Source organism: Olea europaea, chromosome 14, assembly GCF_002742605.1.
Source record: "Olea europaea var. sylvestris chromosome 14, O_europaea_v1, whole genome shotgun sequence".
In the NCBI taxonomy this organism is placed as follows: domain Eukaryota; kingdom Viridiplantae; phylum Streptophyta; class Magnoliopsida; order Lamiales; family Oleaceae; genus Olea; species Olea europaea.
Window position 1 is genome coordinate 15,425,070 of NC_036250.1, and position 13,185 is coordinate 15,438,254.

At 32.7% G+C, this 13,185-nt stretch overlaps 1 protein-coding gene across 1 annotated transcript; it reads right to left on the bottom strand.

Annotated features, from left to right (window-relative positions):
- Positions 1 to 11,375: 11,375 nt before the first annotated feature.
- Positions 11,376 to 12,255, bottom strand: LOC111409294 (vegetative cell wall protein gp1-like). Its single transcript, XM_023039316.1, has one exon. It carries the CDS (start codon positions 12,171 to 12,173, stop codon positions 11,670 to 11,672), a length of 504 nt encoding a protein of 167 aa, XP_022895084.1. The 5' UTR covers positions 12,174 to 12,255; the 3' UTR covers positions 11,376 to 11,669.
- Between the last annotated feature and the right edge of the window lie 930 nt (positions 12,256 to 13,185).

The following is a 13,185-nucleotide window of genomic DNA, read 5'->3' on the forward strand; positions in this document are numbered from 1 at the left end:
ATACTGATGGCATATGCCAAATCAAACCTAGTAGTAATCATTGAAAACATGACAGAGCCTATATCATTAGCATATGGTATATTTCTCATTTCTTCCATTTTACTTTCAATTTTATGTGATTGGGATGAATAAATATTCATATGGGCAGCAAGTGATACATTAACAGATTTAGCATCTTTCATGCCAAATTTGGTTATAACTTTGTTCAAATAAGCTTGCTGTCTTATGGTTAAGTATTCTTTTACCTATTTCTGTTGATAACCATTGCCAAAATTTTCTTGGCATTCCCTAAATCTTTCATATCAAATTCAAATTTTAAGAGGTTTTTAAGTCTCAATATTTCAACTTTGCTAGAACTGGCTAACAGTATGTCATCAATATATAAAAGTAAATAAACCTCACTACTAGCCCTATTATTATTGTAGTATAGGTAATGATCATATTCACTTATTTTAAAGCCATTTCTAACATGTGTGTCAAATCTAATGTACAATTGTCTTAGATTTTGTTTAAGTCCATTCAATGATTTTTGCAGCTTGCAGACATTATTAGGCTTTTCCTTCACCTTAAACCATTGGGGTTGACGTATATAGATGTCCTCATCTAGCTCCCTATGTAAGAATGAAGTATTGACATTTAATTGTTCAAGTCCTCCATTGAATTAAACAACTGGATCAACAATCAATCTTATAGTCTTATATTTGATTATAAGTGAGAAAATCTCATTATAATCAATCCATTTCCTGTGAGTAAAGTCATTGGCTACAAGCCTAGCTTCGTATCTTAATGGATCAGATGGTGTATTACCATCTTTTACTTAGAAAATCCATTTGCACTAAACGATCTTTTGATTATTAGGCCTAAGAGATTTCATTTTTTATTCCATTTCAAATTTCCAATTTTTAGACTTGTAGCCACTCCTAGCCTCTTCGAAATAAGAAGGTTCTGAATGCTCCAAAATCTCACTAAAAAACAAAGTAAAGTTAGTCTAGTTATTAATTTTATATCTGGGGTTAGGTCTTACTTGCCTCATTTCCCTCTCTCTTACCAATCCAATTAATTTCAATTTCAACCTCAGCTTAAGTTAGTTTACTTTATATTTATCCATGCTACCAACATTTTCATGAAGTTGATGAACACCAATTTCATTATTTTCAGCTTCAGTATGGCAAAGCCTTGCTAGCTTCACCTCACTCTATGAAGTATTCTTATTAGTGTGTACTTTGGGCTTGTCAATTTTATTTTTGAGTCATGGCATCTCAAACTCATTAAACACTACATTTCTGTTATGAATGATCTTAATACCCTGCACACCCATAACCTGTACCTCCTTTAGGATAACTTAGCATAACACATTTAGTGGACTTAGAATCTAGTTTTCCCTTAATCTGGAATGCATATGCAGTGCAGTCAAAGACTCTAACGTGTGATAGGTTGGGAACTTTTCCTGTCCACGGTTCCTGTGGAATCTTAAACTCTACAGAACTGTAAGAAGATCTGTTGATTATATATGCTGTAGTACACACTGCCTCAACCCAGAACCCTTTTGCAAGTCCTAAATTGATAAGTATATATCTTACTTTATTCATCAAAGTTCTGTTTATTCTATCTAACAATTCCCTTTTGTTTGCAAAAGTTATCAAACTCAAAGTTACAAAATACCAACCTATTATCAATTATTAGGGTTTTTAATTTCTTATCAAGTTGATTTTTTACACCTTTATTCAGATTCTGAATTTTTGAAATGTTTCAGACTTAAACTTTAATGGGTAAGTAAAAACCTTTCTAGAGTATCAACTATAGGAAAGAAGAACACATTTCCACCAAAAGTAGGATGACTTTCAGGTCCCCATAACCATAAATCTGTGTGGACATAGACTAAAGGTCTATTTGTGGTATGTGACTTAGTCACAAAACTCACTATATGAGAATCACCCAACACACACGTTTGACAAAATTCGAGGGGTTCTATTTTATCTTTCCCAAGTAGTTTCTGATTACGTAGATATTTTAGACCATTTATTTCCAATATGACAAATTTTGTTATGCCATAGTTCAAATTTATACAATTATGGTTAAAGAACTAGAATCTTCTGGACAAATAGTTTCTCCAACACGATAACACAAACCATTTTTCTTAGGTCCCTTGAAAACGACTAAGGATCCATTCATCACTTTCAAAATTATATTTTTGGATTTAAATGTCTGATTTCATCTTCTAAAATTTCCAATGAAATGAGATTTCTTTTTAGGTTTGTGACATGTCTTACATTTATTATTTGTCTAACAATGCCATCATGCATTTCGATGGCAGTGCCACCAATCCCAAGCATGTATACTTTCCTGGTTCTATTTTCTCGTAGTTGTAAAACTAAGGCTTATTAAGACACATGTGAAATGTACATCTTGAATCAAGATCCAATCCTTATCAACTTCATTAGACACAATAATAACGAGAAGACTGTCTAATTATGAATGAACAGTAACATTATTTAATTCAACAATGTTTAGATCTTTCATTTTCTTTTTCCATTTAAAGCAATATCTTTTAAAGTGTCCTAGTTTCCTACAACTGTAACACTTTTTATTGCTTTCGTCTCTTCATTTGGATCTTCCTTTAGATTTTGATTTGAACATTCTGTTTTAGAAATTAGTTTTCTTTTTCTGTGTCTTTCTCTTACAAACATAAACTTCTCTCTTGAATTTTTTTTTAATTCTTTCTTTACTTCTAATTCTCTACTTCTTAGAGCATTAGTAACAGTCACTGTGTTAGTACATCTCTTGACTGTTTTATGGCTTATAAGATTCAGGCAATGAGTTCAACAATATTACAATAAGATCCTCATCATCAAATTTTCTTCATTATGATCAAGGCTTTTAACTATGATGCTATGATCCCTCAAACTAGCTTCGAAACCCTTTCTAGCGTCCATCTTAAAGCTAAACAATTTCTCTAAAAAGTAAATCTCCCTAGGCAATGTCTCAAATAAAAATAAAGTATAAAGGGCAATGCACAAGGCTCTAGCAATTTTGGCTTCTCACTTGTCTTACTATATTATCAAGTAAATGAAAAATGATTGAAATATATGCAATTTCATTCATATCTAGAATTTCATAAGACTCAGCTTTAAGTTTAGCAAAAAATGTTTCAGGATCATCAAGGGCTTTGTTATAGCCCTCATTTTCTACTTTTATATAGAATGATCTCCACTTTCCAATGAATCGTGATAATCCAACCTCAGAACTTATCACAAACTTTGTAAAATGGTGGTTATTACTCGTGGACATACGTGATCCCTTAGTGCAAGTTCACTTAAGTGAAGAAAAGGTTTTGAAAATCTTTTCGAAGTGATTAAACATAGACTTATCAGAGAATGAAAATCACTGGCAACTGCAGCATGCAATTTATCACGGCAATAAGAAAAAATAATATTCAGTGTCATCAATTTTGAAGATTACATAGTCAATTCAAAGATTTTGAAATAAAATAAAATAAAATAAAATCTTCATTCATTATGTCAATTAGTTATCAAGAAAAAGAATTAAAGAACGCTTAAAACATATCAGTAGATTACATGTATCTAAAATCATACAATATGCAGTGTAGAATCAATTTAGAAAGAATATTAGAACAATCTCACCTAATACTATTGACAAACAGTATTAAAAGTTCCAGAACCCAAAGATTGCAGGATAGACGATTCACCTTCACACTTACCAAGAAATTGTTCAAAGAATTTTTTTTAGTCTGTGTAGATCATTGCAAGATCTAAACAGATTGCACATTTATTTTTCAAGAATGGACAGATCTCAGAAAGTGATTTTTAGCCCAGAACCTTAATAGGCCCCTGATACCAAATTTGTTCAAGTATTTTGTCACAAAATAGAGAACTAATGATAAAATTGAACCAAGCACACAATCAAAAGCAGTAAAGAGCACAATTCAATTATTCATCTAGATTCCCCAAGTCTAATCTGGAGGACTTAGAGGTAAAGGTCATCACCAATGGAAGAAAACCATCAAGTGAGAGTACAATATCCAAACAACCTAAATCAAAGCACGATTTGGTCATAGATCTTGTAAGATCTCACAAATCACCACACTAGTCTACAATTGAACCAAAAAGCCTCCAACTTGAGTTAGTACAAATTTTACTGGCTTAAATACTGTAGTAGTTATTATTTCATAGGATTACAATCACAGAAATATTTCGCAAAAGATTACAAGTAGATTATCGAAGGAAAAGAAGAAGAACTGGATGAAAACTAAAGAGTGAAAAAGATGGACACATTGAAATCCAGAAAGTCAAAAATTAAGCCAACTGATAGACATACGACCCTTAGTTTAGATCCCAGGCATTGATAGAAATGAACTGTCTAGATCCATTCTCAACTACACAATCTAAGTGAAACGTATAGAGCCAATTGGGGGTTGTCATTTAGCCTTCCACATCCAACTAGGCAGCTAATAAAATTACCAGTTTGTCCTTACTAAAGTGTGGATTGAGAAACAAATTTTTACATTATTCAACTCATTATAAAGTCTTACAAGTAGAGAAATCTAAAAGTCTTCTAAAAGTTAAAATAAAGTTGTCTGTGAACCTTAAAAAACAATTTATTATGGTAGAATTAGCAAGAAAATTGTCGACGCTATTCTCCTAGCATCGTTCGTGAGACTGAATTGTAAGAATTTAAAACTTAAACTTTATAAGTCTTTTATCTTTATTGCCAAGAACTCTATGCCAAATCATCAAGGTAATTACCTTAATCCATTGTATTGGATATTGAAGATGTAAGTGTAATCTCTTGATTTGGCTTCTTAATCTTTAATCTCATTTCATTAATTGCTTATTCTTGATTTTTAATTGCGAGTTCTAGATTTTTTCTCCTTGATACACTTTCTTTTTGATATTCTTATATTGATAGGATGACACCAAGAATGAGAACTCAAGTATGATTTGCAGACCATCACCCTATATATATCTTTTCATATGAATTTCAGCCTATCATGAAATAAAACCCGAGGGAATCCGATCTTTACACATATTTAGGCACATACTATATTACATACCAAAAGTCCATAACTTTAATTCTTTATTAAATCATTTTAAATAGGCTTAACCTTAAGATATCCTTAATACACAATTAATTATATATGTAGACACATATGACAAGTTAAAATCCAACAATCTCCTACTTGGGCACATATGTTACCTTATAAATGTACATAATTTTATGAGCTCAAAAATTTTACTATCATAATCAAAAGCATCTCCAAACATTCTCATCCTTCAATTATGTTAATATAGGATAAGAGATCTTCGTCACAAGTACCATAACTAAACCCATCAATGACCATGCATATCAACACAATCAAATGAAATAGATTAAGTATGAATGTGTAGCATGGAAATTACCTGTAATGTAATCTAAACATGTTTATTTTCAATTGGTCCTACTTTATTCTTTAATGAGATCAAACCAAAAAGACTTTAATCAGAGTAAAAATAACTAAATATAAATAGACAACATTCAAATAAAATATAAACTCCCACTAGACTAGCATATCATCAACATATACAATATCATATGAGTAGTGTGCTCATGAAAGACCTTGGATGGTAGCCTTTTAGTAATGAATCTATTGTCATGGAGTTTTTACCAATATGTTTTATAGTAACTTGACCACTCTAAACTCTCTTCTTAACAACTAGGAATCTGATATAAAAAAAAAAAAAAAAAGATTTTGTCGAACTTGTGTTGTTGTTTTAATACAACGTTGTCGATTTATTGTTACAAATAGTTTAAGTGATCTTTCAATTTTATCCGAAAATTGTAGCCCAGTTACAAATCTTCATAGTCATATTCCTTGATTAGATGCCTTGTAACATACGTTAAATTTTGTTGCCATGGTTGAAGAAGCTATGAATGTCTGCTCAGCACTATTATAAAATATAACTCCTCCAGCTAGTAAACAGAAGTATAGCCCGATATGGATCTCTAACTCTCTTAACATTCAAGAAAATCAGAATATCCATTGATCTCCGACTGGCCTGATTTCCAGTATGTGAACATATAATCCTCCTAGGGTTACATAAATATCTGTCTACCATTCCAACAATGAAAGCTATATTCGAGCGTGTGCAAATTTGAACAAACATTAAACTCCCAACTGCTAAAGCATAGCGAATTTTCTACATTTTCTTCTCTTCAAGGTCATTCTTAAGACAATGATTAAACTAAACGTCTTCCCCTTAACAATAGAGATATCACCCGGTTTATCTCGTAAGTACTTTTCCAATATATCTCTTTTGTAATAATCCAAGAATATCCCAAGAACAATCCATATATATCTGTAACCCTAATACAAAAGAAGCCTCACCAAAATCTCTCATCACAAAATTCATTGATAGAAATTTCTTGGTTTCGTACAATAAGCATATATCATTAAGGGCAAGCCATATGTCATTGACATACAATATCAGAAAAATATGCTTATTTCCATTGAAATTTTATGCATAATATCAACTGCATTCATCTCAAAGATAAGCGAGATAATTGACCAAAAGTCTGCTTTAGCTCATAGATGAATTTCTTAATTTGTTAACCATCTTCTTTGGGTCTCCCGACACAAGGTTTTTCAGTTGCACTATATTAATCCTCAGGTCAATCTCACCATTGAGAAATGCTGTCTTTACATCTATCTGATCTGATGTATCTCAAAATCAAAATGTATCACAAGTTCCATAATGATCCTAAAAGACTCTTTCCTAGAAATCTAAGAGAAAGTCTCTTTAAAGTCAATGCCTTCCTTTGAGTAAAGCCCTTTGCAACAAGACAGGCTTATATCTCTCCACATCACCCTTTGAATCTTTCTTAGTTTTAAATATCCATTTACAACTAATGAGTTTTGCATCGAAAGGTAATGAGATAAGTTTCCAAATGTCATTTCCTTTCATGAACTTTATTTCTTCATTTATTGCATCAATTCAGTTTTGAGAATTATCGATTTGCATTGCTTGATGGAAAGTTAATTGAATCTTCTACCAAACCAACGTCATTCTCATTTTTCTAGAGAAATACCATAAAGTCATCTATAATTGTGTTTCTCCTTTCTCTAATGGATCTCCTTAATGGCATTTGTCTTGAGGTTGCTGAGTTTGTTTGTCTTGAACAATCTTGTGATTGTGTATAAGAGGTTCTTGGATATTATCTTGATCCAAATTGCTTCTTGAATAAGATCTAGAACACGAATTTATCCCTGATCTTGATCGATGTCAATGGCAATAGAAGGAATAGTTATATATTCCCCCTCAAAGATAAGATCCCTAATCGTATCTCCACTACAAACTCTACATCTTCAAAGAACCAAACATTTTTTGTTTTGAAAATTGACCCATTATTCATATAATTTGTAGCCCCTTGAAGGGATTATGAATTGCTTCTAACACAAGCTTTTTGATTTTCTTTTGAGAAATGTGACCTAATCGCTTGTACCATAACGAAATGAAATTCTCATAGGTTAATTTATATTTAATACTACGTGATTCATATGTAATATTTCATTATGTGAGGCAACCGAATTATGCAAATATAGATTATACCCTACAACATTTGAGTTAAGAAAAAGAATAAATTTATTATTTTCAAAAGAATAAGAATAATCAAATTTGTCTAATACAAAAATTGAAATCAAATACCACAAATGTCTCTTTCAAATCCAAATAGTAACTATTCTTTAATAATAATCTAAAAGTCCAAATTGCCTCAACTTCAACTAGATAGCCTCACCTACATGAATTTTTCAACATAATATGGCTTTAAACTGTTGAGACAACCCTACATAGACACACTTTTATAAGTAGTGGCACCGGAATCATTCCACCAAGTATGTATAGGTACTGAAACTAATTTGACCTGTGAAGAAACCAAAGTGATAAAAGTACATTTCTTTACACGCTAAGCATGGTATTTGGTACAATCCCTCTTCATGTGTCTCAAATTTTTGTAAACGTAATAGCTAGATGATTCTCATCTTTCAGGTTTTGTAGTTTCTTTTGAGCCGGACTAGATGTAGCTTCCTTATTCCTTCTTTTCTTGAACGTGTTCTTAGATTTACTTTTGGAGTGAACACTTTCAGTTGTGTCTTGCTTCAGTCTTTATTCTTCTTGCACATAATATGAAATGAGCTCATTAAGAGTCCATTTCTCATTTTCACAGTTACAACTGATCTTAAATTGATTAAATTATGCAAGAAGAGAAATTAGAACCAAATGTACAAGTCATCATATAGATCAAGTTTCAATACCTTTAGTTTTGAAGCAATATGAGACATTTCTATGATATAATCCCTTATGTTTCCTTTACTCTTATACTCTAGTGAAATTATGCTCACCTGAACATACTAGTTTTGATCTTATCGATTTTCACAAAGCATTTTTCATTTTTTAATTTCCTTAAGAAATTCCTTAGCAATAGTTACTTTATCGAACACGCCGCTCTAAATGATTCTGAAATTCTGTGCTTCATGGATGGTAAGCTAGCAAGGATCTATCATGTGTTCCGAAGGGATAGATAGTTAGGTCAATAGCAAATAAGATCAAAGAAGCCAAGCAAGAACTTGTCTAAACTAAGTGGATCGAGAATTCAAGTACAACAAGTAAGACACCAAATTTAAAGATAAGCATGAAGGAAGAAGGATCAACCTTAGTGCATTTGATCAAGCTAAAAAGAAATAAGAATATACGAAAATGCACAAAACTTTTAATTCAATTGTCTGATTTTCGCCCTTGCTTACGATTTGAAAACATTTTTCAATTTTGTACATATTTGTCGAATGACACAATTAAACTTTTAGAGTCAAATTTCACTGTTTAGGGGTCTATTTTAGCATTATTCTGTTATATAAAATGTCTGCCATCAAGGCTGAAACTGATGAGAAGTGAGGAAAATCAAACAGAAAGCGCATCTGATCTTGGTGGGTGGAAAATTCAGATGTTATCTTAATGGCAGCCTGAAGAATGTGTTCTTCCTCATAAGAGTACTATCTTATTCGTTTAGTGGAACAAAACAAGATTAATAAATTATTTTGGCCAATTAAGAAATGATAAATCAAGATTAATTCATTGGAGTTTAGTTTAGTTGAGTCCAATTAGATCCCTTTGATGGCTTTAAATAAATATTACAATAAATTATAAGAGTTATAATTCATTATTAACTGCAATGGAATTAACTAATTGATCCTGCACTATTTTCCACTAGGCGTCATCATATATAGAAATAGTTTTATATGGATAAAAACTAAAATGAAGAGTCCATTTAGATAATCGTATGTTTCCCTATCCAAGCCATGTCCTATATTGTAAATAAGAATAATGTTATTTGCATTATTACGACAGTCATTCTACGTGACATACACATGAAAAGTAGTTATTTAATGCATAAATCAATAAAAAACTATCACTTAATTCATTAAATAACTACCGTAGTGAGTAACTACGAATAACATTACTCTATAAATAAACATTTGCATTTAGATCAATTACAGTATTTTTATTATCGAGCCCACACATAAATCTCTACAGTATTGAATTTTAAAGAACATCCGAAAATGTCTAAGGCTATGTTTGATTGCTCCACTTTTTCCATGGAAAATTCAATTTTCCAGCTTTTGATTGTTTGATTGTCCAAAATTTTCCCTAGAATTGAAATTTCAACTTTCTTGCCACGTCAGCATTTTCCATAAAATCAAGGAATTAGAATTCTCACCAAAATGGTGAGAATTGAAATTCTCGGTTACTGTAGCAAATTTTTTTTTTCATTTTTTTTAATAGAAACAAATTCTAAGAATTATTGTAAAAAAATATTTCCTTTTAATTGATAATTTACATGTAAAACAAAGTCAAACGAACATCAAAAGATAAATGATATTCTTGAATTTTTTTTTTCACGATGAAAACAAATTTCATTCCCAATATCAGTAAATTATATTCATTTAAATGACAATTTTCATATAAAACAAAGACAAACGAATACCAAAAAACACTTTCATTTCAACATTTTCAGGTAAAAAATTATACCAATCAAACACAATAATTTACAATTCTCAGAAAAATAATTTCTAAACAATTCAATTCTCTAGAATTCGTTTTCTTTCCATCCAATTTCTATCTTTGTAATCAAATGGACCAATGAATACTCCATGTTTGAAGATGGAATCGAGATGAACAATACCAATGAATACTTTACACTACAAGAGTAATTTCTAAAACATCTATACATTTATTTTTCCAACAAATTTTTTTTATATTTTTGTTTATACATTAAGTAATTAAATCCCATTTTCCAGCATTTATGATCCGTCCACTTCAGGATAAAATCTGCATATTCAAAGAATCTTATGTGCGAAACTGTTATGTAACACCTAAAATCACATCTTATTTTACACGCTGCGAAAAAAGTAAACGGCAAACCAATTTGAAAATAATCTATTAACAGCTCAAGATTGGGGTATACAAGGAATAAATACTCGTGTAATATCGTGTCCTAAACAATGTTTGACACAAAGCTATGTGCAAAAAAGAGAGAGAAGAGCATAGAATTGTAAGTTACCATAAACGTTGCATGTTATGTCACACTTAATGTTCATGCATTCAAGAGAAAAAACATATGGTAGACCAACAACAAAGGGGAAAAATATGAATTTACTTGTGCTTTGTAAAGCTGAAGAACATTAATCTTCTTTGAACTCGAGGATTTTTCTAAGTTTTGACGTTCTTTAGAGGGGATTTTTCAAGTTCAATATATAGCAATCTCTCGTATAGACATTATTACTGGAGGAAGCAAAATAGAATGCACGTATGAAGCTCCTAGGCCAAATTTACTCGTTCTGCTTTCACTAATAGTTCACAAAGTTATTCCTCTTTCTCGCCGTCTCCATTGCGTGCTTCTTCAATATCTCCTCAGGAAGCAGCAAGAGGACGCGGCCAAGGTCGTGGGAGAGGAGGGTTTTCCTCTGGGCTTTCACAACAACCCTACCATTCTCAATGGATGCTGCCTAGTGCAAAGCCTGGTCTGGGATCGAGCCCCAGCATCTCTCAGCTTAGATTCGAAATTTACTTGTTCTGCTTTCACTAATAGTTCACAAAGTTATTCCTCTTGTACAGGGAAAATTGTACACGGGCTTACAAGTGCTGCTAATGTCAGCACCTGCATTGTTACCATTTTTTCTCTTCTTTTTGGCTAATTCCCAATGAGAAAATGACACGCCCCTCTAATTATGGTTCACAGGGATCGGACCCCCACTTCGAATTTGGAATTATCAATGGATTGTAAATGAACGCAAGTATTTAAATGAAAGCATCAAGAGAAATGCAAATTTCAAGAGGACAATTTTCCTTAGCCATTATTATATAATTAAATTACAAAGGACTAAAACAGGTTCTCAAAATATGTTTGAAGGCCCCCAAAATTTTCCCGAAGAATTACAAATTATGGAAGAATATTCAAAGAGGTAACCTCCGACTATGACTTCCTATAATGGCATGGTTATATCAAAAACGTATTACTAATAAAAGATAAAATAGTAAATTTGAAACCAACAAAGATTCTGCATGTTTGTCCTTGCTCCCATAGGCCGAACATGCTATAAGCGTTTGCATTGAGAATGCTTAGAAGAGGAAGAATCCGGTTGCCACGGCAGCCGCAACAGCAGAAGAGATTTTCAATGAGGCGGCACCGTTATTGTCGGCCGCAGGTGCGTCAGCACTGGGTCCCGAAGCTGATGGAGCACTGGAGTTGCTGGTGGTGGCTGTAGGAGAACCGGCTTGGCTGCTGGGGGCGGGTGGAGATGAGGGCTCATCCTCGGGGGACTCTGCTGGGGTGGATGAGTTGGTAGGAGGAGAGGAAGCGGGGCTCGAGGATTTTGGGGCAGAGGATTTCGGGGCGGAGGATTTTGGTGCCGGTGTTGGGGATGATGATTTAGGTGCAGGCACTGGCGAGGATTTTGGGGTGGCGGCCGGGGTCTTACTTTCCTTCGGCGATGGTGCAGCTTTTGGGGAAGATGATTTAGGTGCAGGCGATGACGATGGGGAGCTGCTCGGCGAGGAATTGGCCGCCACCGCTCCTGCGACGGCGAGGAAAATGAGTGCAAGAACAAACAATTGACGGGCCATTTTTCTGCAGCACAATGTTTCACTTTGTTGTAATTACAGTATTTCTGTATTATTTCTTAGAGAAACACTGCGCAGGTGATGAATATAATATTTTGGGGAAAAAAAAATTATTGCTTAGCTTTTTTTTTTTTTTTTTCCCTTAATTTTAAGTTTTTTTTTTTTTTTATAACCCCCCCCCCCCCTTTAGTGTTACTATGTAAAGATAAGTTTATTGTTTTTTAATTATACGTTTTTCGTTAAAGTAACAATAATTAGAGGTGAACGTGGGTCGGTTCGGTTCTAAAGAGAATCGAACCTAATCAAAATTTTCGAGTATTTAGTAAATGGAACCGTCGGGTCCAAATATAATTATAGAACCGTTCGGGTTCGGTTCCATTCGGTTCCGTACTATAATTAAATTTTTTAACATTTATAACAACATTATATAAATATAACTAATGACACATTTAATGGTTTTGGAATGTCAGAAACTAGTAGATTACCTTGTTCAAATGATCTCTACGATCAAAGTTTCGATCGATGGAGGTCACAACTTCGATCGGAGATCACAGTGTCGATCGGTGATTGTATAGGTTTTGGAATGTTAAGGAGGCTGCGAGAGTGAGTATGAGAGTCGAGACAGTGTTATGCACTTTAGTGTAGGTGTTTAGGGTTATTTAGTGGGTTGGATCTTGTTGGGCTAAGAAATAAAACAATAAAATGGGTAATTGGGCAAAAAATTAAAAAATTAGAAATGAAACAAATTATTAGGCAAAAAATTTGGATTTAGAAATTGTTAATTTGTTTAGAAAAAGTTAAAATTAAAATAATTTGATTTATTCAATATAAAAAAAATTAGAAAGATTGGAATCTTATTCGGTTCTTGATTTAGAATCGAGAACCGAACCGTACCCGTCGGTTCTCAATTTAAATACTCGTTCGGGTATTTAATTTGACAAGAACCGTTGAGTTCGGTTCGATTCGATTCTGGAGATTTATCCAACCCTAACAATAATAATGATGTCAAAATAGA

Excerpts from the sequence above, each read along its gene's own strand:
- LOC111409294 (XM_023039316.1), bottom strand. The coding sequence starts at position 12,173 with ATGGCCCGTCAATTGTTTGTTCTTGCACTCATTTTCCTCGCCGTCGCA.